Consider the following 22,577-nt stretch of genomic DNA (forward strand, 5'->3'; position numbering starts at 1 on the left):
AAGCGCTCCCGGGCCGGGCGGCGGCCGCCCGCGGGTGCCCCTGAGGGGCGCCATGGCCTGCTCCCACAGCGTGGTGTTCCTGCTGGATGTGGCCAGCCCGGGCCGGCGGGCGCGGCTCCAGCGCGGCGCCCTGCGGCTCCTCAACCACCTGTGCTGCCGCTTCGGCCTGCCTCGCCTCCGCTGGGCCTTCAGGTTCTTCGACTCGCTCGGGGGCCGCGGCGGCGCTTCGCGGGGCGGCGGCTTCCGCTCGCCGGGGCCCAGCGCCTGGCTCCGCTTCGAGGAAGAGTTGGCGGAGCGGTTCGGGGCGCGGGACCCCGCTGCCGTCCTGCCCGGGCCGGCGCCACGCGTTGCCCTCACCCACAGCGGCCTCAAGGAGACGCTCCTGGACTTCCAGTGGGACCGTCCGGAGATCGCGTCCCCCGCCAAGCCGCTGCGCAGGAGCCGGAGGACGGGGCTGGCCGCCGGAGAGCTCCCTGAGAGCCAGTCGCCCCCCGAGGGCTTCGTGAACGCCGTCTTTCTGTTCTCCCCCTGCCCCCATTCGCGGAGGGAGCTGCGGCAGTTCGTGTCGGGGAGCGGCGCCCCTGCGTCCCCGCGGCTGCCGCCCGCGGCTCAGGAGCTCGCAGAGAAACTCCTGCCCAAGAGTGTCCAGGAGCTGATCGCAGAGCAGAAAATCTCACTGTTCTGGGTAGACACTGCCGAGTGGGCTCAGGTAATGAGATCAGACCGCACTGCTTCCAGCCGTGAGTACTTCGGGGCCATCTGTGCTGCCCTCCCGTGTGAAAAGAGAGAGCAAGATTATGTTGGAGCCCTTCAGTGGTGGGGAAAGGTTTGCAGTTACTGCTGCATAAATTTTGTTCAGCAGGAGACGTGGAGCCTTTGATAAATCAAAGGGTTCTATAGGGCTCTTTCAAGTGAGGGTGGTGAGACGCTGGCACAGGTTGCCCAGGGGGTCTGTGGGTTTTCTCTCTCTGGAGGTGTTCAAGACCAGGTTGGATGAGGCCTTGAGCGACCTAGTGGGAGGTGTCCCTGCCTATGGCGGGGGTTTGGAACTGGCTGAGCTTTGAGGTCCCTTCCACCCTAAACCATTCTATGATTCTATCATGGTGGATTGCCTTGTGCTTTGGGTTCAGTGAGGGTTCATCAGAGCTGCAAATAAGCAGTCTGGGGGTTCAAATGTTAAGATACCGGCCTGGAAACTTTGGCTAAGTGTTAAAATTCCACAGGAACAGTATTTTCTTTGTTAGTTTTCCATGGAGACTAATGAACTCCATGAAAACACTTGGCCAGCCCTGTGCCATTTCCCATGCCAGGTTTTCTAAGAGCATGCAATCTCTTTTTCGGCTGGATGAAGGTTATTTCGCTGCCGGTACCGACTGGAGACTTCTGTTACTTTGTTTCAGCTGATTGAATCCCCAGACCATGTTGGCTACTGGACGATGTTTGAAGTGATCTGTCAGACGGGAGGCACCGTTTTGCCAGCCGAAGCCTTAGTGCAGGGATTGAGTCACAGCAGGACAGGTCTCGCCCATGGCTTTCTTGGAGACTCAAGTTCCTTGGTGCAACAGACTGTGCCTTGGACCACGCTTCTGCCGCTGGACGCCACTTTGAACTGCTTGTTCTTGAAGCCCTCTGTGTTTCAAGCAGTGTTTCCCCAGCAGGAAGGAGTCTTGTTTCTCGGCATGCCTGGTAATAAACAAGATAAAGAGGCTAGGTGTGCTTGGTAATGACTGCCCTGTCATGCAGAGCCCTTGGCGACCTTCCCTTGTGAACAGTGTAGAAGGAAGATGTTGAAGAGCCAAAGTTTCCAATAAGAACACCTGCTTGTGCTCTAGCTCTTCTCACATGAGAGCTATCAGACCACATTTCTGATTTAGTCTCTTCACTTTTCCATCTTTCTAGAAGCTTGGATGCATGAAGAGCACTTTTATGGTCTGACCTTGTATAGATGTACTTCCTTTTTCCATGTGCTTTGTTTCTGCTTCAGTTTGATTAAACTAAGAGAACAAAATACCCCTGCAAGAGAAAACAGTTGAGCTTTAAAGCACTGCATTAGCTCTTTGTTTGGTGGTCCCTTTGTGCTCCCTGAGCGCTTGGAGAAGGTCATGTTTGCAATGCACTTAATGCAGAATTCTTCCTCATTTCATCTTGGAACTTTTTGTCTGTTTGTTTGGTGGGGTTTTTTTTCATTTCACTTGTTTTAGAACTTCTGCTTTATCTTATTCTTGCATAGGAGGAAAGGAGCAGGAAAGCTGTGCTGTGATCCTGGAACCCCTTTCTGTGAGCCAAAGGCAATTGCATTGTCCAGTCAACATCTTCCTGAAAGGTAGTTTGAGGAGTTGGAGCTTGGTGCATGCTGGCCACTTCATCACAGAGAGCTGGATCCTGCAGAGCTCACAGGCTGAGCAGGCAGAGCACCACAGGTCACTGTTTCATCAGCTGTTAAGAAGTCTAGTGACTGAAGAGCTGCACCTGGTAAATCTTTCTCTCTGTCTTCAGCTAATACCTGTCTGAACTGAGCTGTGACAGAAGTGCCAGTGCTCCATGTGTGAAGACAACAACACTTGGTGTTTGTTGCACTGCACAGAGCTTGTTTGGAGCTAAGTCCAGGACATGCTTTAGGAGATTATGGATGTTTATAACCTGTCCTTAGGTCTCTGTATCTCTGCATAATACAAACTTTTCTCCTTCTTAAAAAATATAGGTGGCTGAGGTGTCTCTGTCTGAAACTTGCTGCCCCTGCACTGCTGTTTTGTCACCACTGTCTGAGAGCACTGCAGTTCTGACTTTGCTCAGGACTGAGAAGACTGCTGAAGCTCAGCAATGCAACCTTGCAGGAGCTGTGGTGGACAACTCTTCCCAAGACCATGCTCTTCACCTCCCAGATGTTGTGCATAGTGTGTTGAGTAAAGCTGATACATCAGTGGAAGATTCTCTGGCCAGTGTGGGTAAGTGTCAGGAAATGCAGAATTTTAACCATCTTTTGATCATTTCTAGGGTCTGATTTGGAGTCAAAAGATTTCAAGGTAATGATTTCTGTAGTGAAAAGTCTTTTGGTTTTGAGACTTGTTGATTTTTGTCTTGCCTTGTGATGTGTTGCAGACATCTGCACTACTTATTTTGTTGTCTTATGGCAAGATGTTGGTTTCTGTTAGCTGGTAGATAGAGCACAGCTGCTTGTGCCTGGGGACAAATTTTAAGAAGGAGATTTCCTTAAGTATGTCACATAGGTCACCCCTGGCCCAGAAAGCCTTTGGATGTGTCTGTAAATAGGCTGCTTTTAGCTCACCTGACACCAAGCTGTGTGGTGGAATCAGCTGAGGGCAGGGCTGTGTTACGCGGGGGTCTTCAAAAGTGTCTTGGTGCCAGCTGCATGGGGTTCAGTAAGTCAGAGTGCATCTAGGGTGGGCCAGTCTCAGGCACAAGTCCAGGCTGGGTACAGACTAGGTTGAGAGTAGCTCAGAAGAAAGAGACTTGAGGGTGTTGGTTGCTGAGCAGCTCCCCAGGAGCTGGCAGTACCCTCATGCAGCCCAGCAGGCAGGTGTGTGCTGGCTGCAGCCAGAGGAGTGTGGGCAGCAGGGCAAGAAAGGATTGTTCAGACCTCACCTCCAATCCTGCCTCCAGCAATGGTGTCCCCAGCAGAAGGACACGGAGCTGCTGAAGTGAGTCCAGAGGAGGCCACAAAGAAGGTCCAAGGGCTGGAGCAACTCTGCTGTGAGCACAGGCTGAGGGAGCTGGGGGGGTGCAGCTTGGAGAGAAGGCGGCTTCAAGGGGACCTCAGGGCTGCCTGCCAGTGCCTGAAAAGAATCTGCAGGAAGGCTGCAGAGGGACTTATGCTGAGGGTGTCTGGAGACAGGCCAAGGGCAATGGTTTGAAGCTGAGGCAGAGCAGGGTTGGACTGGAACTGAGGAAGAAGTTGTTCAGCAGGAGAGTGGTGAGACTCTGGCACAAGCTGCCCAGGGAGCCTGTGGATGTCTCCTCCCTGGGTGTAATCAAGGGCAGGCTGGATGAGGCCTTGATCAGCTGAGCCTAGTTGAGACATGTCCCTGCCCATGGTGGGGAGGTTGGAGCAGCCAAGCTCTGAGTTCCCTTCCATTCCACGATTCATATTGTATGTCTCCCCTCCTGATGTATTGTCTATTAAGTTGCCTCTCTGGAGCAAAGGTTTGAGAAGATCTGCTTTCGGAGCTTCTATGAAGACTGGAACCTTCTGCCACTTCACTTAGTTTCTTTCTCATTTTCCTTTTGTGTCCTCACTCACAGGAGAAGCAGCTGCTGTGCCCGAGTGGGTCCAGCGGGAGCTGTCGCACACAGGAAGCTGGCATCCTTCAGTGCTGGAGGCGTGGTACCCTGCATCCAATGCTTGTGGAGCGAGCTCAGATCTGATGGAATCATTCAGGTATTTTTCTGAAACATCTCTAAGGAATGACCAAGGGTTTCTGCTTCTTGCTGTGGTGTTGCTTAGACTTCTGCAGTTCAGTGCTCTCACTGTGCCTTTGTTTCTGTGCCTGGCTGCTGTTTGCTTTTGCTTTGCTGTACCTGGTGTGTGGGCAGAAGAAACTGGGAGCTTGGGTAGGTGATAGTTGTGAAGATATCAGTGGTCTCAGGAGTGGTAAAAGTGACTTAAAATGATCTAAGCTCCTTGGGAAAATGTCAGGCTTCTGCTCTTCTAATCTTGGAATGGCTCAGGTTGGAAGGGAGCTCAGTGCTCAGCTGCTGCAACCTCCCCACCATGCCCATGGACCCCTCTCAGCTTGACTCAGCTGCTCAAGGCCTCATCCAGCCTGGCCTGCAGCACCCCCAGGCAGGAGGCAGCCACAGCCTCCCTGGGCAGCCTGTGCCAGAGTCTCACCACCCTCCTGCTGAACAACTTCTTCCTCAGCTCCAGTCTAACCCTGCTCTGCCTCAGCTTCAAACCATTCCCCCTTGGCCTGTCTCTAGACACCCTCTGCAGCCTTCCTGCAGGATCCCTTCAGACATTGACAGGCAGCTTTAAGGGTCCCCTGGAGCCTTCTCCTCTGCAGGCTGCACACCCACAGCTCCCTCAGCCTTTCCTTGTAGCAGAGGTGTTCCTGATGAGGTGTACTGCAGCTAGAGGGTGTGTGATCACAGTTGGCCTTTAGTAGGAATGAGTAAATGTGTTTTCTTCAACAAGTTTTAGTGAAACACCCCAAAAGTCCTAGTAGGGGATAGCACAAAGTTGCTCAGGTGGGTTGGTGGCATGGGTCAGTGCCAAATCTGTTGTATATTTGGCAACTCCTGCTTGGTTCCAACTTGTTTTCATTTCTAACTATTTTGAGGGTAGTTTGGTGGGATTTTTGTCTCTCTAAGAGCTTTTGGGGAGCAGACACTGTAAGAGTGCTGCTTGCACTGAATTGCTGTGGACTGGCACTCAGAAAACCCTAAATTAAGGGAAACAAGGAATGTGCCTCCCACTCCCATCAGTTTTGTTAACTGGATTGAATTGACTCTTTCTCTCTAGGCTCCTGCAGTTTCCTTGTGCCAATGGGAAGGATGATGCAGAGCAGTCTGAAGTGGAACTCTCAGAAAATCTGTCTGAGCTGTACCAGAGGAAGTTCAGTGAGACATCTGCTGCAGCTGGCCCAGGGAACAACAAGAAAAGATGTATGTGTGCCTTGGAATAGGCTGTGCATGCTGCCAGGGGTGGCAAAGGCTTGGCAGCAACCTTTGTCATGCATGAACCTGAGACAAATGTGCTAGCCTGAGGCTTTTTAAGGGTGGCATCATGTATGTGTTCATCAGGCTTGCTCTTCAGTGCAACCCAGATCATTGATCCAAGGCTGTGCAGTGCAGAGCTGTGGCAAAGCATCATGCGAAGCTCTGCAGTTTCTCCAGGACCACTCCAACTCCTAGGGAGTCCTGCAGCCTCTTGGCTTTGTTCTGCTTTGGAGATGGAGAAATCAAATGCTTCCTCCCAGAGCTTAACCATTGCATTTCAGTGCACTAAGCATAGCTGTGTATCCACTCACCTGATGCATCCCTAAGTCTTTCACCAGTTTCTATTGCTGTGACAAAAGGTTGCTTGCTTTGTTGTGTGACTTCTGCTCGTACCTGGGGCAGTTCTTCAGTGGACAAACAGCTTGCGTTTGCTTTTTGCTTCCATAAGCAGCTGCCTGCTGTGCTGTCCATTTCATGTACAAACAGACTTCCTTGGGGGCCATGTTTTTCTCTAGGAGGTTACTGATCTCACTTGACGTTAACACTGACTTCACTTTGGGTGGAGCTCCTGCCCTCTGTGTCTGATGGTAGGGCTTCTCTTTTGCGATGTTGCAGGCGGAGTTCCCCGAACTCCAGTCAGGCAGAAAATGAAGACCATGCCCAGGTCCCTGCAGATGCTCAACGTGGCAAGGCTGAATGTAAAAGCTCAGAAGTTCCAACCTGATGGTGCCCCAGCAACAGTGAGTGAGAAGGTTCCACAGAAACTTTCAGTGAAAAGATTGAATGAAAAGGTGGAAGAAAAGGAGAAGGCACTGAAAGCATCAATAGGTGAGTGCTGAGTCCTGCTGATTGTAGGAGCTTGTGTGAGATCTTTGTGAAAGGGAGAAAGAAGACTAAGAAGGGAGCTGGGGAACAGGTCAGTCTCTGGGTTTCTGCATGTTCAGTTTGGCACAGAGTGGTTATTTTTTCCCACCTTCTCCCAGTTAGTTTGTACAAGTGTTTGCAAGCCATCATTACAGCCACTCCTGGGGTTAGTTTCCTGCCTTGTCTCCATCTGAGAAAAAGGAGTAAGTGATTATCTTTAAGCAGCAGCAGTAGAGGGAAGCATCTATTTACTGACTGCAGAGGTGTAGAGATTGGCTGCTGCAGTAACCTGACAGCTTGCAAGTGTACTCACAACTAAACTTCTTTGCCATGGGTCCACACCTGGGACTGCTTCTATTGATATTCTTTGGTCTGGATGTGTCTTTGCTAGAAAAAAGTCTTTTGGTGACCTTCTCTGTTCCCCATTCAGCTGCATGGAGAGTTTCATCAGTGAGGTGTGCTGAGCAGGCATTTAGTTAACTTGGGCCATTTCCCTTTGCAGACTTCAAAACCGAGGAGGAACTGCAGTGCCACTTAACCACGAGCTACCAGAAGGCTGTTGCTGAGGGAGTCCTTTCATCTGTCTGTGCCCAGAATATGATCATGGCCATTAAAAGGTTCTTGAAAGTGGATGCTAAAGAGAAAGAGGTAGGTAGGACATGTGGGCAGGGTTACTACTGCTCTGGAAGTGCAAGTTTTTACTTTTTGGTGCTATTTCTTCATCTCACCTGAGAGTTTTGTGCGCAGTTGCATGTGGTCAGAACCACAGCCACCAGCTGCTCTGTGCCAGCTCGGTAGTGAAAGCCTGTGAGGAGTGGAGGAAAATGCAGTTTGGTTATCAGATCACAACAGAAGTCTTCTTCCTTTCCATTGTTCTTGTTCTTAATTCTGATGTCCCTTCTTCAAAGACAGTCTTTTAAAAACCCTGCTCTTGAAACTCCTCTTTTCCCAGAGCATGTCTTTTGGTTTTGCTTTGCATGGCAAGTCCAGCCCTCCTGCTTCTCCAGGAGAGAGGAATTGTTAAAAGTTGGGGGGTTTTGATGGTGTTTAACACTGTTTATAGAGTTAAAGTTAACTTACTGAAAGCAAAACTGGTAAACTTGTAATTGACAAAAGTCCTGTGAAGGATAAATCCACAGACAGAGGGCTGAAGCTGCAGGTAAGTGACCTCCTGTGTGATTTCAGACTCTCTGTTCCTGTGTTGCATTGTGACTTTGCCACTGAAAGAAAATGAGAGTTCTTTTGCCTTGAAGGAGGAGACAGAACAAAAGGAGCTGTTCCCAAAAGAATATCAGAAAGCTTTCTGTGGCTGCACTCCAAAGCTAGAGCCACCTAAGAAAACTGAGCTGCCCAAAGGAGCAGGTTGGGAACAGGCTGCCCAGAGAGGTGGTGGAGTCACTGTCCATGGAGGTGTGCAAGAAAGGTGTGGACATGGCACCTGGGGACGTGGTTTAATGGCCATGGTTGATGGTTGGACTGGATAGTCTTAGAGGACTTTTCCAGCCAAAAGAATTCTTTGATTCCATGATTAAGGGACTTGAACATCTCTGCTATGGTGAAAGACTGAGAGGTCTGGAGAAAAAAAGACTGAGAGGGGATCTGATCAATGTCTACAAGTATCTGAGGGGTGGGTGTCAGGGTAAAGGTGCCATGCTCTTTTCAGTGGTGCCCAGTGACAGAACAAGGAGAAATGGGTACAACCTAGAACCCAGGAGGGGACACTTAGGGTGAAGGTGCAGAGCCCTGGAGCAGGCTGCCCAGAGAGGTTGTGGAGTCTCTTTCTCTGGAGACTTCCCAAACCCAACTAGATGTGTTCCTGGGTGACCCTGCTTTGGCAGTGGAGACAAACTGGATGCTCTCTGGAGGTCAGTTCCAAATCCTAGCATTCTTTGATTCAGTGAATGGGTCCAGAGAGGACTGGGGAGAGATCCTGTCCTGCTGACAGGGAGCAGACTTGAAGTTTTTGCTGTAATTCTGTCTCTGCAGGTAGCCTGTGTGAAAGGAGTCAGGAACCACCTCCTGAAGACCAGCAAGATGCTCAGACAGCAGCAGGGATTGCAGAAGGACACCAAAGTCAGAGAGTATGAGACCCTCTGTTTACTTCCCCTGAGATGCTGTGGGGTTGGTTAGCACTTTTTCGTGGTGGATTTTTTTGTACCTGTGTAGAATTCTGTGCCTGGTGTGACTATTGCAAGGAGAAGCTGTGCCACTAAACACAGCTACACACAGGCTGTGATCAGCTGCAGGCTGTAGTGCTTAACTGAGCCATCTCCCCTGCCCACCACACTGCTATCCAGAGGAGCTGCTTCCCCTCCATGGCTTTCCTGAGCTGTGGATGTGCTGTTTGCAGCAGGAGCGAGGCAGTGAGTCCTGACTCTTCCCTTAGGTGCCGCCTGCAGGTGTTCTTACGCCTTGAACTGTGCCTTCAGTGTCCCTCGCTGCAAAGCAACGCTGATGAAATGGAGCAGCTGTTGGAGGAGGCAAGTCAGTGATAGACCAGGCTGTTTCTGCATGGCACTAGAAATGCAGGCCTGTAGTTTTTCCCCTCAGTTTGACTGTAGTGCTTTATATTCCCTGCCCAAAGCCCCCCGATGCTGCAGCTGGCAGAGCTTCACCCATGTGCCCGCTTGGTTTTCTCTTCCAGGTGACAGACATGCTGCGCATTTTGTGCCTGGCTGAGGACTCAGGGTATCTCACCAAGTTCCTGGATGAAATACTAGAAATGTAAGTTCCTCAGCATGCCTCAAGTGTTACTGGGACAGTGGCTTTGGTCAGTGGCAGCAAGCTACACTTCTGATCTACTGTAACTTTGCAGCTGTCACAAGTTGAGACTTGTTCTGTTTGTTAGGTTTGGTTAAAGCAAAGGTAACTGCTAAGTGAACTACTGAGAAAAAGAGGGGCCTGGAGCACAGCCCTGTGAGGAGAGGCTGAGGGAGCTGGGGTGGTTTAGCCTGGAGAAGGGGAGGCTCGGGGTGACTTCAGTGCTGTCTACAACGACCTGAAGGAAGACAGGTTGTAGCCAGCTGAGGTTGGTTGCTTCTCCCAGACAACCAGCAACAGAACAAGGAGACACAGCCTCAAGCTGTGGCAGGGGAGGTACAGGCTGGATGTTAGGAGAAAATTGTTGCCAGAGAGTGATTGGCACTGGAATGGGCTGCCCAGGGAGGTGGAGTTGCTGTCCCTGGAGGTGTTGAAGCAAAACCTGGCTGGGGCACTTAGTGCCATGGTCTGGTTAACTTGGATAGGGCTGGGTGCTGGTTTGGGCTGGATGAACTTGAAGCTCTCTTCCAACCTGTTTGGTTCTATGATTCATTGACTTCAGGTTGTTTTTTAACTGACAATGAAGGACAAACATTTGAGTTGAGGTTTTGGGACTGCAGCACTGGCAGGGCTTTCTGGGGGTTGCATTTGATGTGGGTTCTCTCTGATGCTCTAGGTACGTGAAGTATATACCAAAGACCCTGGGAGATATTTACTATGGCCTTGGTACACAAATCCCCCCGAAGCTGGCATCAGCTCTGCCTTCAGACTTCTTCAGTGATGACTCTGTGACCCTGGATAGCAAATCCCCAGCTCTTTCCCCCTCTTTATCCTCTGCCTTGACTCCCAGCACTGTTGGCCTGCATAGTGAGAGCGCTCAGCTGGAGGAGCTGCGCACCCGGTCTGCCAAGAAGAGAAGGTAACCGTTCCAGAGAGCAGCTTCCTGCACTCCTGGCTGTGGCCGAGTAAACTGCAGCTCAGCCACGTTTCTGTTGCTGCATAGTAGGCTGGGGCAAGCTGACAGCTGCTGATGGCTCTGCAAGCCAGAGAGAATTAGTAAGGGCTCCCATGTTTCATTTTAAGTTGTCATTGCTGACTGCATGGAAGTGTAATCTTGATTCTGATGCAAGAGCAACGTCGATGAGCAGCTTCCATGAGGGAAAGGAGTGTTCTACTGTGCACTTGGTGGCCCTGTGTTGTTGCAGTTAAACCTCTGCTTTAGTGTAGACCTCTCTGGGGTTCCTGTGTATGTTTTAGTGAGCTGTGAGATGGGTTTTGGTACCAACCAGAAAGCTAAGTACAGCCACTTGTGTTGGGAATCATCTTAGTGTCTCACCATAAGTGAGGCACCAGCACAAGTTGCAAGCTGAGTTTAGGTGAAGGCTTCCTATCCCTGGTGTCAAAGCCCAGTTTAGAATCATCACAAAATGGCTCAAGTTGGAAGGGACCTGAGAGATCCTCCAACATTTCTGCCATGGCAGGGACACCTCTCAATGAGTCAGCTGCTCAAGGCCTCATTGAGCCTGGCCTTCAACACCCCCAGGCAGGAGGCAGCCACAGCTTCTCTGGGCAGCCTGTGCCAGTGTCTCGTTACCCTCCTGCTGAAGAACTTCTTCCTCAGCTATAGTCTGACCCTGCTCTGGCAGGCAGCAATAAGGTCCCCCTAGAGTCTTCTCCAGGCTGCACACCCCCTAGCTCCCTCAGCCTGTCCTGATAGCAGAGCTGCTCCAGCCCTTGGATCATCTTTGTGACCTCCTCTAGGCTCCCTCTGGAAGTTCTGGGAACGCCAGAACTGGAGGCTGGTCTGGAGGTGAGGTCTGAGCAGAGTCAAGGGGCAGAATTCTCTTGCTTGCCCTGCTGCCTGCTGGGCTGCAGGAGCACAGTGAGCTGTCATTAGGCTGACAACTGCTTCTGGTCCTTAACTTGATCTCTGTATGCTTTCTGAAGGAGTCATGTGTTAGCCAGACACAGGAGCATGACAGAAGCACCACAGAACTTGCGTCAGATTGAGATCCCGAAGCTAGCCAAGAGCCACACCAGGAAGGTACAGCCTCACAAAAGGGTCCTGTGGGTTGCATCTATAGAGTGCAGCAGTGCTGTGAAGGGACAGGAGTGCTCTTGCTCTGCCTTCACTTGCAGCCTGCATCAGCTGTACAGAGCCAAAATGTTTTGAAGGAGGAACTGCAGTACGATGATGCAGAGCTTGCAGTTACTGTGCACAGTGGTTAAACACAGCCTGGAGCTATCAGGGAGGCTCCAACTTCTCCTCTCTTCCAGGAGACCCTGCGTTCCTGTCCTGCTGCTGAGAAGCCCCAGCAGGTGCCTTTGCAGAAAGAAGCAGTGCAAGGTAAATGGAGTTCTGACTTCACCATGCAGAGGTGCATCTTCAGCATGTGTTCTCCCTGTGAAAGTCAGGGAGCTGTGGTGAAGTTCTGCTGAAGCATGTTGGAAACCTGAAAGAGTCATAGAATGGCTCAGGTTGGAAGGGAGCTCAGAGCTCAGCTGCTACAACCTCCCCACCATGCCCAGGGACACCTCTCAGCTACACTCAGCTGCTCAAGGCCTCATCCAGCCTGGCCTGCAGCACCCCCAGGCAGGAGGCAGCCACAGCCTCCCTGGGCAGCCTGTGCCAGAGTCTCACCACCCTCCTGTTGAAGAACTTCTCCCTCAGCTCCAGTCTAACCCTGCTCTGCCTCAGCTTCAAACTGTTCTCCCTTGGCCTGTTTCTAGACACCCCCAGCACAAGTCCCTCTGCAGTCTTCCTGCAGGATCCCTTCAGGCACTGGCAGACAGCTCTGGGGTCCCTCTGGAGTAATTTGCTGGAATAATGCAAATCTGTGAGGGAAGTTCAGGATGGCTTTAGAGCAGGGCATGTTCCAGCAGCAGAAAAACAACTCTTCAGTGCTTGTGGCTCTGAAGACTTGTTCTATGCTAGGATCTGATGTTATCTATAGTGGCCTCACAGTCAACTTCCTATGATGTATTTCTGTTCTTGCTTTTTTCTACCCTTTTAATCTGCTCACTTTTTGCTTTGTTTTTCTCACAGAGGTTACAAAGGTAAGGAGGAACCTCTTCAATGAAGAGATACTTTCAACATCCAGAAGGTCTGGGAAGAGGCTGCCTAGAAGCCAGTCAGTGTCTGCTGTGGAAGGCTTAAGATACAAGTGTGCTGATGAGTGCTCTAAAGGTAGGGCATAGCTGGCATCTGTGGGATGGCTGTGGAAGAGCTTTTGCTGAAATTCCAGTGCCGGTGTCCTCACTTCTGTGAAATAGTTATTTGTTTTTAATGAAGGAGGGAAAAGCTCAGCTTACTGCTGTGGTGGTTGTTTAGTGAGTAGGATGTGTTTGGAACTGAAACCTGCTACTGAACTCTGGCTTACAAGGAAAGCTGATGTTAAAAATGCTTGGTTAAAAAGGGATCTGGGAGTGAAAGATGAAGCATGAAGAGTTATTTCAGTAGGTTAATTATGTCTGACACAAAGTGCTGCTAATGAGGTGGTGGGAAGGTGGTGTAGATGCTGGACTCAGACATGATTGCCTCTGTGTGTTGGGAGGCTGATGCACAAGGATGCTGTGTTGGCTGTCATTCTTAAGCTGGAGCCTGTACAGAACTAGTTGTGTTTGTTTGTCCTGGCTGCTCAGTGACTGTGTGATGGGATAGCTCTTGCAGATCATCACAAGTTGCTGACCAAGAGAGTTGCAGAAACGCCACTCCATAAGCAGGTCTCCAGGAGGCTGCTGCAGAAGCAGATCAAAGGCAGGTGAGTAGCTGGCTCTGAATTTATGGTGTGAGCACAAGGGCCAGGCATCTTCTTTGTGGTCAGAGTGTCAGCTTCACCTAAGGCAGTATGAGAACCAGTGGAGGCTAATCTCTGTTGTCTGAGTGGGGGAGGTACTGCTTGCTTCATGTAGCATAGAATCACTAAGGCTGGAAAGACCTCTGAGATCATTGAGTCCAACCATAATCCAACCACCATGACCACTAAACCATGTCCTGAAGTGCCTCTTGAACACCTCCTGGGATGGGGACTCCATCTCCCTGGGCAGCCTGTTCCAACCCTTCACCACTCTCACTAAAGAAGTTTTTCCTCATGTCCAAACTAACCCTCCTCTGGCACAACTCAAACCCATTTCCTCTCATCTTGTTGCTGGTTACTTGGGAGAAGAGACCAACCCCAGGCTCAGTGCATCCTCCTTTCAGGTGGTTGTAGAGAGCAATGAGGTCTCCCCTCAACCTTCTTCTGCAGACTAAACATCCCCAGCTCCTTCAGCTGCTCCTTTGTGACCCTTTCCAAAACCCTCCCCGGCCTCATTGCTCTTCTGTGGACACTGTCCAGTCCCTCAATGTCTTCCCTAGGTTGTGGAACCCAGAACTGAACCCAGTACTCAAGCTGTGGCCTCACCAGTGCCCAGTACAGGGGCCCTATCACTGCCCTACTCCTGTTGGCCACACTGGTTTTCATCCAGGCCAGGGTTCTGGTGTCCTTGTCCACCTGGGTGCACTACTGGCTCATGTTCAGGCATCCACCAGCACCCCCAGATCCTTTCCCACTGGCTGCTTCCTGGCCACTCTGCCCCAGGGCTGGAGCAGTGCTTGGGGTTGTTACAACCAAGTGCAGGATGCTTTAATTTCTGCAGATACCTTCTGGTTAGTTTCAGTTGCTGTTTCAAGATCTCCTAAAGAAAAGGCTTGTGGTGTATTTTGTGGACTCTAGGCTGAAGTGTAACATTTGCTTCCATGTCACACGGATGCCTCTGCAGCTGGACAGTTCCCCTTGCTCAGTGCTGTGCTTGCTGCTGGTTCAGAGCAATGCACAAAGCAGCAGATTGCTGTGGGATAGAGGAGTGCTGCTCAGGCTGCTTCTGTAAGTGTGAACAGTGCTAAGGGTGTGATGTCTGCTGTCTCTCAAGGTCTTCTGATCCAGGCTGTGGCACTGATGTTGTAGAGGAATCTCCAGAGAAAGCCATAAAAGGTAAGCAGTGTTTGCTTGCTTAGAGGGGAGGCTTGCTGAGGTAGCTTAAAGTTGAGCATGCTTCAGCTGAGATGATTCCTGAGCACTGCAGCAGTGTTGTACTGCCTGCTGGGGCAGCACAGCACTCCTGGCAGAACCACTTGCTGCTCACTGCTTTGACACCCCTGTACAGTAGAAGTTAAGAAAGGAAGATGTTGTCTGCTGCCGTTTCTTATCCCAGGACTAGAACTAGGGAGAATGGAGCAAAACTAAAAGTGTGTAGGTTCAGATTTGCTGTGAGGAAGAAGTTCTTCACCATGAGGGTGGTGAGACTGGAACAGATTGCTCAGGGAGATGGCAGAGGCCCCATCCCTGGAGGTATTTAAGGGCAGGCTGGATGAGGCTCTGGACAGCCTGATCTAGTGTGAGGTGTCACTGCCCATGACAAGCGGTGTGGAACTGGATCGTCTTTGAGGTCCTTTCCAACCCTGATGATCCTGTAACCGATGAAGGAAATGTAGTGGTTGGACGAGCAGGAAAGTGGAATCACTAATACAGAGACAGGAGAATGAACTAATGATTTAACTTAGGTGTGACTGAAATTGATCATAGGAGGATTGGAATCGTTGATCATTAGGGGTTGGAAGGGACCTCTGAAGATCATTCAGGCCAAGCCTTCTGCCAGAGCAGGATCTCTTAGGGCAAGTCACACATGAACAGATGGGTCTTGAAAGTCTCCAGAGAAGGAGACTCCCCAAGCTCTCTGGGCAGGTACACACTGATATACCTGGCAAAATTCATTGTGATTGTGCTGGATGACAGTGGCTGAGGGAGAGGGATGCTAGCAAAGCCCTGTAAATGATAGATGGATGAGGGAAAGATGACTTAGAGGAGGAAGATTTGTAGGCATTAATATTCTACATCCTCAAGGAAGGTGAAGCTTGCTTCTTCCCATGCTTGCCTCCTGGTGCCAGACATTCAGCTGTATGAAAACTTCTTCTTAGAGTGTCCTGTTCACTCAGGAATGCCCCTGTCAGACTGAGCCTTCTTTCTGCATCAGCACCACTTTGTCTTCTTCAGAGGCAGGTTTGAGAAGAAGCCCACGCATCAAACAGCTGTCTTTGAAGAGGACCTGCTCGGGTGCTTTCTATTGCACTGCACAGCCCAGAGTCCAGCAGGGAGAAGAAGAGGAGAGCTGCACACTGCAGGCTGTAGAAGGTACTGAATGGGATTTGAGTAGGCTGATATTGCTGATCTGCACAGCTGGCTCTGAGTCTGATTTGATTTGGCTCTACAAGAGAGCATAAGAAGCTGGGAGCTGTGATGTAATATCTTCTGCAGACAGAAATTCATCCCTGGTAATTATTTTTGCATTGGGAAGCTGAATTTGGAGGCTGGTAAGGCAGCTATTTCTGTGCTGAATATGCTGCCAACTTAAGCAAGCAGCCAGGCCCCCCTAACAGAATACCACTGATTGTCAGGCTGCATTGCTTCAGTGCAGTGAAATCCCTGTCAAATAGGGGACAGAAATCCTCAGGCTTACTTTCAGTCTGCTCTGTGGCAGCATAAAGCACTGACTGATGGGATCATCTTTGCTGGTTTTCTCAGTAGGCTTATCAGCTGTAAATGGGGATGTTTAGTTCTTCATATTGTACTTACCAGAGCCCTTAGTCATGAACCAGAACTTTCTGAAGCTACAAGCTATAAATAGAATAAGAGGCTGAGCCATTTTATACCTTTTTTAACTCCTGCTAAAGCACTTTGTGCAGGTGGATATTAGTTTCATATTGGGAAATCACAATGCTGGTGAAGCTTTAACATCTGGCTGGGAAAGAACGTGCCAGGGTCTAGGCTTTGTGTGCTGCTTGTCCATACATCTGAAGTGATTGAGACAATTGTTCTTGGCAGGCTACTTGATGTTAGCTGAATTGTGCTGTTCCACTTTGTAGGCATTAAAAGGCATTCAGAGGGCCCCACTGTCCAGACTCCCAAGAGGTTTTTCTTTGGTGCAGTCACTGATGCATGCAGCCCTGCAGTGAAGCATTCACCTGGAAGGAGGAGAACAAGAAAAGATTCCTTACACTTAGAGGAGCTGCCTGCCTGTCAGGTAGAAACACTTCTTCCTCTCTCTCTTGCCATCCCGTTTTTCTGTGCATGCTTAGTAAGACCTACACATCTCGTGGTGAAAAATAAGAGAAGCAGAGAATTTAAGAACAGTAGGACAGTGGAATAATCTCCCAGGATTCCCAAGCTGTGGATTCCCCTGCATGGGACAGTTTGAAGACTCAGCTTGACAGGGTGCTGGGCCAGCTCATTTCAGCTGCACCATCACCTAAATGATTCCTGGGGTCCCTTCCAACCAGGCATTCTAAGATTCTGTGTAGTTGAATCAAATGGGGCTTGTGCTTCGAATCGTAGAGTCATAGAATGGTTTGGGTTGGAAGTGACCTCCAAAGGTTATCTAGTCCAACACCCAGTCTTGAGAATTAACTCTCAAGTGGGGTAACTGGTACTGCTGGGACAGCACAAACATGAGTTTGTTAACTGTTCTCTCCCCCCTGCAGACTCCTAAGAAAACACCTCAGAAGTTTGCCCAGAGGCCACTGAACTCTGCCAGTAAGCTCCCAAGGAGGTCACCTCGTATTCTCCACAGGACACCACAGAGGCTGGAGAAGACTCCTGGCAAAAGTCCAGCTGCTAAGCAGACTGCAGCTAAGTGTTTGGGAAGGTACTTTTCTGACCCTGTGCAAAGGGTCAGGTCACCTGCTCCAGCTGATGCTAGGAGGCTTCATTCACTGCAAGTAACCTTTAAGGACTGTTCTCCAGCAGAGAGACTTTCCCCTTCTTTCAAAGAGGCTGGAGAGCAACTACCAGAGCAGGAAGGGTTTGCAGTGCTTGATGCCTCATTGTCACCTCAGACAGCCCCAAATCCTGCTGCTGCCTCACCCCCAGCAAGATGTTTTGCAGGAGCGCAAACTCCAAGGCGCTCCTTGAGATCCCTCTCAAAGTCAGCATCTCCAGATGGTGCTTGGAGGCCAAGCCAGGTGCCAGCAGATCTGTTACCTCAAGCTACCAGAAGTACTCCTGGGAAACTTGAAGATGCAGGTTCAGAATTCTGTGCCAGCCCTCTGGGTGCAGAAGTACCACAGCTTGCTGTGGGGGTGGAGCCTCCCTGCAGTTCTCCTCTCGGTGGAAGGTCTGCAAAGGCTGTGGCCATCACCTCTCCTTCCCATGCCCAGGCATGGGAGTCTGGCTGGGAACTTGGTGCATCTAATCCATCATTTCAAAATGCTCCAGATGATACTGACACTGCACTGAGGTCCAGGCCTCACACACCCAAGCAGGCCAGATGTGAACCAAATTCTAGGAGGCAGAACTCCACACCTGCATGTTCAACACCTGAAAATAAGGACAATGGTGATGGCAGTGGTGGCAACTCCCTCAGCCTTCAGCTTTGTCAGCCCCAAGTTACTGAAAATCCCCCTGTGTCAGGGAAGAACAAACAGCTGCCTGTAGCAGCTCAAAGCTCTCCTTCAGGAGAGGACTTGGAGAAGCTGGAAGCACCTGTGCCTGGAAAGCCCTCTGCTGGAGGGCAGGTTTGTGCACAGAACGCTGAGACGGAGTGGGGACAGCTGGGGAAGGAGGAGACCTCCTGGGCAAACACCCATGAGGCCTTTCTGAATGGTTCTCAAACAATTAGTGATGACTTGGGAGCAAAACCTGTGCTGAGAGAGGACTCTGTGGGGCTGAAGGCTCTGAGTCTAAAGAGACACTCCAGGTTTGCCCAGAGTACTTCACCCCCTGTGCCCAAGTCTCCTGCCTACTCTCTGCGCTGCACCGCAGACAGGAGGCAGCGGGAGGCTGCGGCACGGATGGGAGAGCCTCAGCTCCCAGCCAAGTTCTCGTCTCCTAAAGGTGGCTGCAGGCCTCCTGCCAGCCCTCCCACGTACGCAGTGGAGCTGGAAATGCAGGCCTCAGGCCTGCCCAAGCTTCGCATTAAGAAAGTCGGCTCTTGCTCGCTGCCGGAAGTGCTCCATGAGGCGAGTGGCAGCAGAGCCAAGGGAGGAGAGAGCCCCTGCGGTGAGCCTGCTGTGACCTGGTGCAGCAGGCACCCCGGGAAGCCAGCAGCTGCCTGTGTTTCGCCCTCCTGCTTTCGCTCTTTCCACAGTACACCTGGGAAAGGTGGAGGGCAGACCTACATATGCCAGTCATACACCCCAACAAGCTGTGCCTCTACTGCCACCTCCCCCTCCCCCTTAGAAGCAGGAGTTCCATGGACACCTTCTCCAAAGCAGAAGGGGAAGGCTACTCCTGATGCTATCAACGATTGGCCTCGGAGAAAGAGAGCAGCAGGCAGCACTGCTAACACCAGCTGTGGCCAAGGTGAGAGGAATGCAGATGAGCAGAGTAGAATGGCAGCAGGCACAGGAGAGGTGAAGATCTCAGAGCATTGCAGCAGCAAAGCAGCAAATACTTTTGGGGAGTTTGAACTGGAAGGGATTTACAGGCTGCAGGATCAGGCATCTCCTAGTGACTGTGAAGCCAGGGCTGAGGAGGACTCTGCCACAGGAAGCTTTGGCTTGAGGTCTCGGAAGCGAGTCTTCACGGACCTGTCACCAGAGCAGCTGGAGAGTCAGGATGCCAAGAGGTCCTGCATGGATAAGCACAGCTTGGATCTCGCTGCCTTTTCCACGGAGGAAGGCAACAGAGGCAAGGCAAGGCTGGAGTCTGTGCTTCCTGAGAAGCTGGGAGCAGGTCTGCGGATAACTCCGGAGCGGCACAGCTGTGCAAGGGACGATGATGTCTTCCTTCTGACAGGTAATGAAGTGGTGCTGTTGGCACTGCATGGGAGTTCAGAGGTGATTAAAAACGTGGAGTAGACAAAACCAAGAACACAACTGTTGTTTGGCTGCCTGAAGGAGAATGAGGGGGAGAGTGGATTGACATTGCAGTTAAATGACCAGGAAAGTGCCTGGATGTGAGGAGTTGGTGACTGAGGAGTGTAGTGGTGACAGAGAGATCAGAGAAACATGAAACAGCAAGAGGCTGGAGGAATGAAGAGTTGAGAGTTTGAGAACCGAGGGAGGGAGGATCTCATTTGCCTTCAGTGGTGGTGTTTGTTGCTGTGGATGCTTCTGGGTTGTGTGGGTGCTGCTAGTTGTTTCTGCCTAGTATCCAGCACTGAAGCCAACTGTCTAAAGCTTGGCTGCTCCACTGCAGCCTGGAGCCTTGCCAGTGTTAGCCCTGTTGATGTTGGTGTTTGTTGGTGCTCCAGTTCTTCTGCCTGCCCATCTTGGTGGGCCTCTTCGAAGTGGGTGTCAGTAATTACTGCCTCACTAGCAGTGATGTTCTGTTGGTTGGTGTTGAAGTCTAAACTAGCTCTGCTCCTGCTGTGGGCAGGTTCAGATGGCCTGGATGAAGTGGGAAGCCTTAGCTGTGTGAGCAAGGCCTTGTGAACGTCAAAGAGTTCAAGCAGTGCTGTTTCAGAGATTAGATGGAGCAAAACCAAGATCTTGTTCTGTAGTCACTGTGTGCCCTGAAGGATTGAGCTTCACTGTCTGTGTCCTCTTGCAAGGATAGGTTTGCAAGATACAGAGGCAGTATCTTATACTCCCTCAGTGTGTGTCACTGGGATGAGTGGGCAAACTTGAAAGCAGCATTAGTCCGTGTGGCTGATGTGTGTGACACCTCAAACACTGAGTCCAGGTTTGGACCCCTCACTCCAAGATGGACATTGAGGTGCTGGAGTGTGTCCAGAGAAGGGCACTGGAGCTAGGGAGGGGTCTGGAGAACAAGGCTGGGAAGGAGCAGCTCAGGGAACTGGGGTGGTTTAGTCTGGAGAGGAGGGGGCTGAGGGGAGACCTTCAACCTGAAAGGAGGCTGAAGCAAGGTGGGGGTTGGTCTCTTCTCCCTTGAACTAGCAATAGGAAGGGAGGAAATGGCTTCAGGCTGCACCAGGAGAGTTTTAGGTTGGATGTTAGGGACATTTTCTGTCCTGCAAGAGTGGTCAGGCACTGGAACAGGCTGCCTGGGGAGGTGGTGGAGTCACCATCCCTGGAGGTGTTCAACAACCAAGTGTAGACATGGCACCTGGGGATGTGGTTTAGTGGGCATGGTGGTGGTGTTGGGTCGATGGTTGGACTGGATGATCTTAGAGGTCATTTTCAACCTTAATGATTCTATCACCTATATTCAGGACACAAAATAATAGCAGTAGTTGGCCTCTAGCTGGTCCAATAAGAGCCTTTCTGTGCCTGCAAAGCCAAGGTCTGTGTTTGCAAGCCCACCATGGCTGTGGCAGTGCTCTCCCAGCACAGGTATTCTGCAGACAAGGGAAGGGCAATGCTGCTGTGCCAGCCTAGTCTTGGTTTCAGGTAAACTCAAAGCATCACTGCTGGAAGTTTTGAGGTAGAAGAAAGGCTGTGCCTAAAGCTCGCCTGAGGCCTTGAGCGACCTGATCTAGTGGGAGGTGTCCCTGCCTGTGGCAGGGGGTTGGAACTGGCTGAACTTTGCGGTGCCTTCCAACCAAGCCATTCTGTAAAGCACTGCTGAGTTGTGGGTTGGCTGCAGCATCTCCCTGTGCTTCCCCAGGCTCCACCCCACCGGTGAAGAGCTCACTGTCTGCTAGCAGCCTTCAAGCCCTGACCCAGTCTCCGCTGCTGTGCCCGGGCCAGACGCCGCAGCCTCGCAGAAGGGCAGCTCCAGGTACCCAGCTGTGCTGTAGGGAAGGGCTGGCTGTGCGCTGCAGGCCTGCAGCCAGGGGAGGCAGCAGTGTGCCGTGCTGGGGCCTGGCCTTTGTGCAGGCAGCCTGTGCCTGGATATGCCGCTCTTGGAAGTCAGTGGCCTCCATCTCAAGCTTCCAAGAAGCTGCATGGCCTGGGAAGTCTGGGAGGGGTAGGGGGGTAGCAGTGAAGAGAGGGAGTGGCTTAGTAGGAAATGCAACTCGGTGTCCTCGTTTCCAGTCGGTGTTTGGCTTCTTAGAGTCACCTGCAAACTTTGGCAACCCTTGGCTTGATTTATTCTTTCTGCCACAGAGGAGGAATCCGATGGCTTCCAAGCTGCTGCCAACCAGGAGCTGTCTCCATTCCGCCTCATGGCTTCCAGGAAGCGTCCCCTCAGCAGGACTTACTCACGGAAAAAGCTGCTCAGCTGAAGGTTGGAGCCACAACAGTTTGGGAAGCTTTGCCTCCTCCCAGCTGCACAGTGTGCTTACATTCTAACCAAGGACCTTACCTTTGGTGCTGGTCTGGAGCTGTCTGCTCTTGGTAGGAGAATGGACGCAAGCAGATGGCAGTGGCAGGAAGGACCACTCTAAAAGTTGCTTTTTCACCCTCAGCTGCAGCATCTCTCCACCCATTCAAAGCCTGGCATGGCTTTTCTGGCACTTCTGCTGCTCGTGGTAGCTGAGTTCTGCAGTGAAGGTTCAGTTCTGCTCAAAGAGGAGAGTGGTCACTTTTCCACAACTTCCTTGTAAAATAAACTGGTGTCAATTTTTACTGTCACTGAGTCAGGAATCTTGCTGGGCAAGGGCTTGGGGCTGCAGGAAGAAGGATGCTGCAATTGAATGGGTACAGCAAAAGCTGCATGCCCTTGCTCTGTACCGTGTCTTGACCCTGACTGGATCCCTGTCGTTGCATCCAGTTTGCCACAGCTTAGCAGGAAAATAGCAAGCAGCTTACCTCTGGGCAAATTACCCAAAACACCTGACAAATGCCAGAACACAGAGGCAGGAAAAGAAGAGAGCTGTGAGGATGGAGAGTGGGGAGGAAGAGCCTGCTCCCCAGGCATTGTTTTGCTTCAAGGATGTGGATTGATACATGACCATGGAAGTAAGTAATAGTCTCAAAGCTTCAAGCATGGTGGGTTTTTCTCTTAGTTCTGAACAGCAGAAAACAAAGACTCTGAACTTCAATCTTGTGCAGCTCAAAGCCCTCAGTAATGTGCCCTCTCAAAGCCATGGCCCTGCAGGCCAGGTCAAGGGTGCTGAAGGCTCAGGTGTTTGCAGCTTCAGGTGCTGGCTTTTAGCTTGGTGCAATGCTCCCCCTCAAACGGTGGCTGTGGTAGTTGTGCCCTCCATGACTTCAGGCTGAAGCAGTGCCTGGCTGTTTGGGGTGAGGTAGCCAAGCTGCTGTTTTTTAACCCCCCTTGCCCTTCTCAAAGCAGGTGCCTGGGCTTTCATTTCTGGCTGTGCCAGTTAGATTTGTGTCCCTCTTCCTGAGGTGGATGGGGTGAGTGCTAAGTCACAGGATATTTAATCTCCATTACAGCCAGACTAAGAAATTTGCCTCTAAGAAAATTACAGGCTGAAGTGGAAAGTGGCACTTA

At 51.1% G+C, this 22,577-nt stretch overlaps 1 protein-coding gene across 1 annotated transcript; it reads left to right on the plus strand.

Annotated features, from left to right (window-relative positions):
- TICRR (TOPBP1 interacting checkpoint and replication regulator) lies at positions 1 to 21,748 on the plus strand. Its single transcript, XM_064158114.1, has 22 exons — positions 1 to 709; positions 1,401 to 1,686; positions 2,231 to 2,472; positions 2,702 to 2,945; positions 4,261 to 4,396; positions 5,480 to 5,622; positions 6,292 to 6,504; positions 7,043 to 7,188; positions 8,527 to 8,621; positions 8,927 to 9,020; positions 9,185 to 9,264; positions 9,977 to 10,219; positions 11,248 to 11,344; positions 11,578 to 11,647; positions 12,347 to 12,487; positions 12,962 to 13,061; positions 14,212 to 14,273; positions 15,333 to 15,470; positions 16,202 to 16,359; positions 16,817 to 19,070; positions 20,844 to 20,957; positions 21,287 to 21,748. The coding sequence occupies exons 1-22, from the start codon at positions 53 to 55 to the stop codon at positions 21,403 to 21,405; spliced, it is 5,832 nt and encodes a 1,943-aa protein (XP_064014184.1). The 5' UTR covers positions 1 to 52; the 3' UTR covers positions 21,406 to 21,748.
- Positions 21,749 to 22,577: the final 829 nt, after the last annotated feature.

Source organism: Pogoniulus pusillus, chromosome 17, assembly GCF_015220805.1.
Source record: "Pogoniulus pusillus isolate bPogPus1 chromosome 17, bPogPus1.pri, whole genome shotgun sequence".
In the NCBI taxonomy this organism is placed as follows: Eukaryota; Metazoa; Chordata; class Aves; order Piciformes; family Lybiidae; genus Pogoniulus; species Pogoniulus pusillus.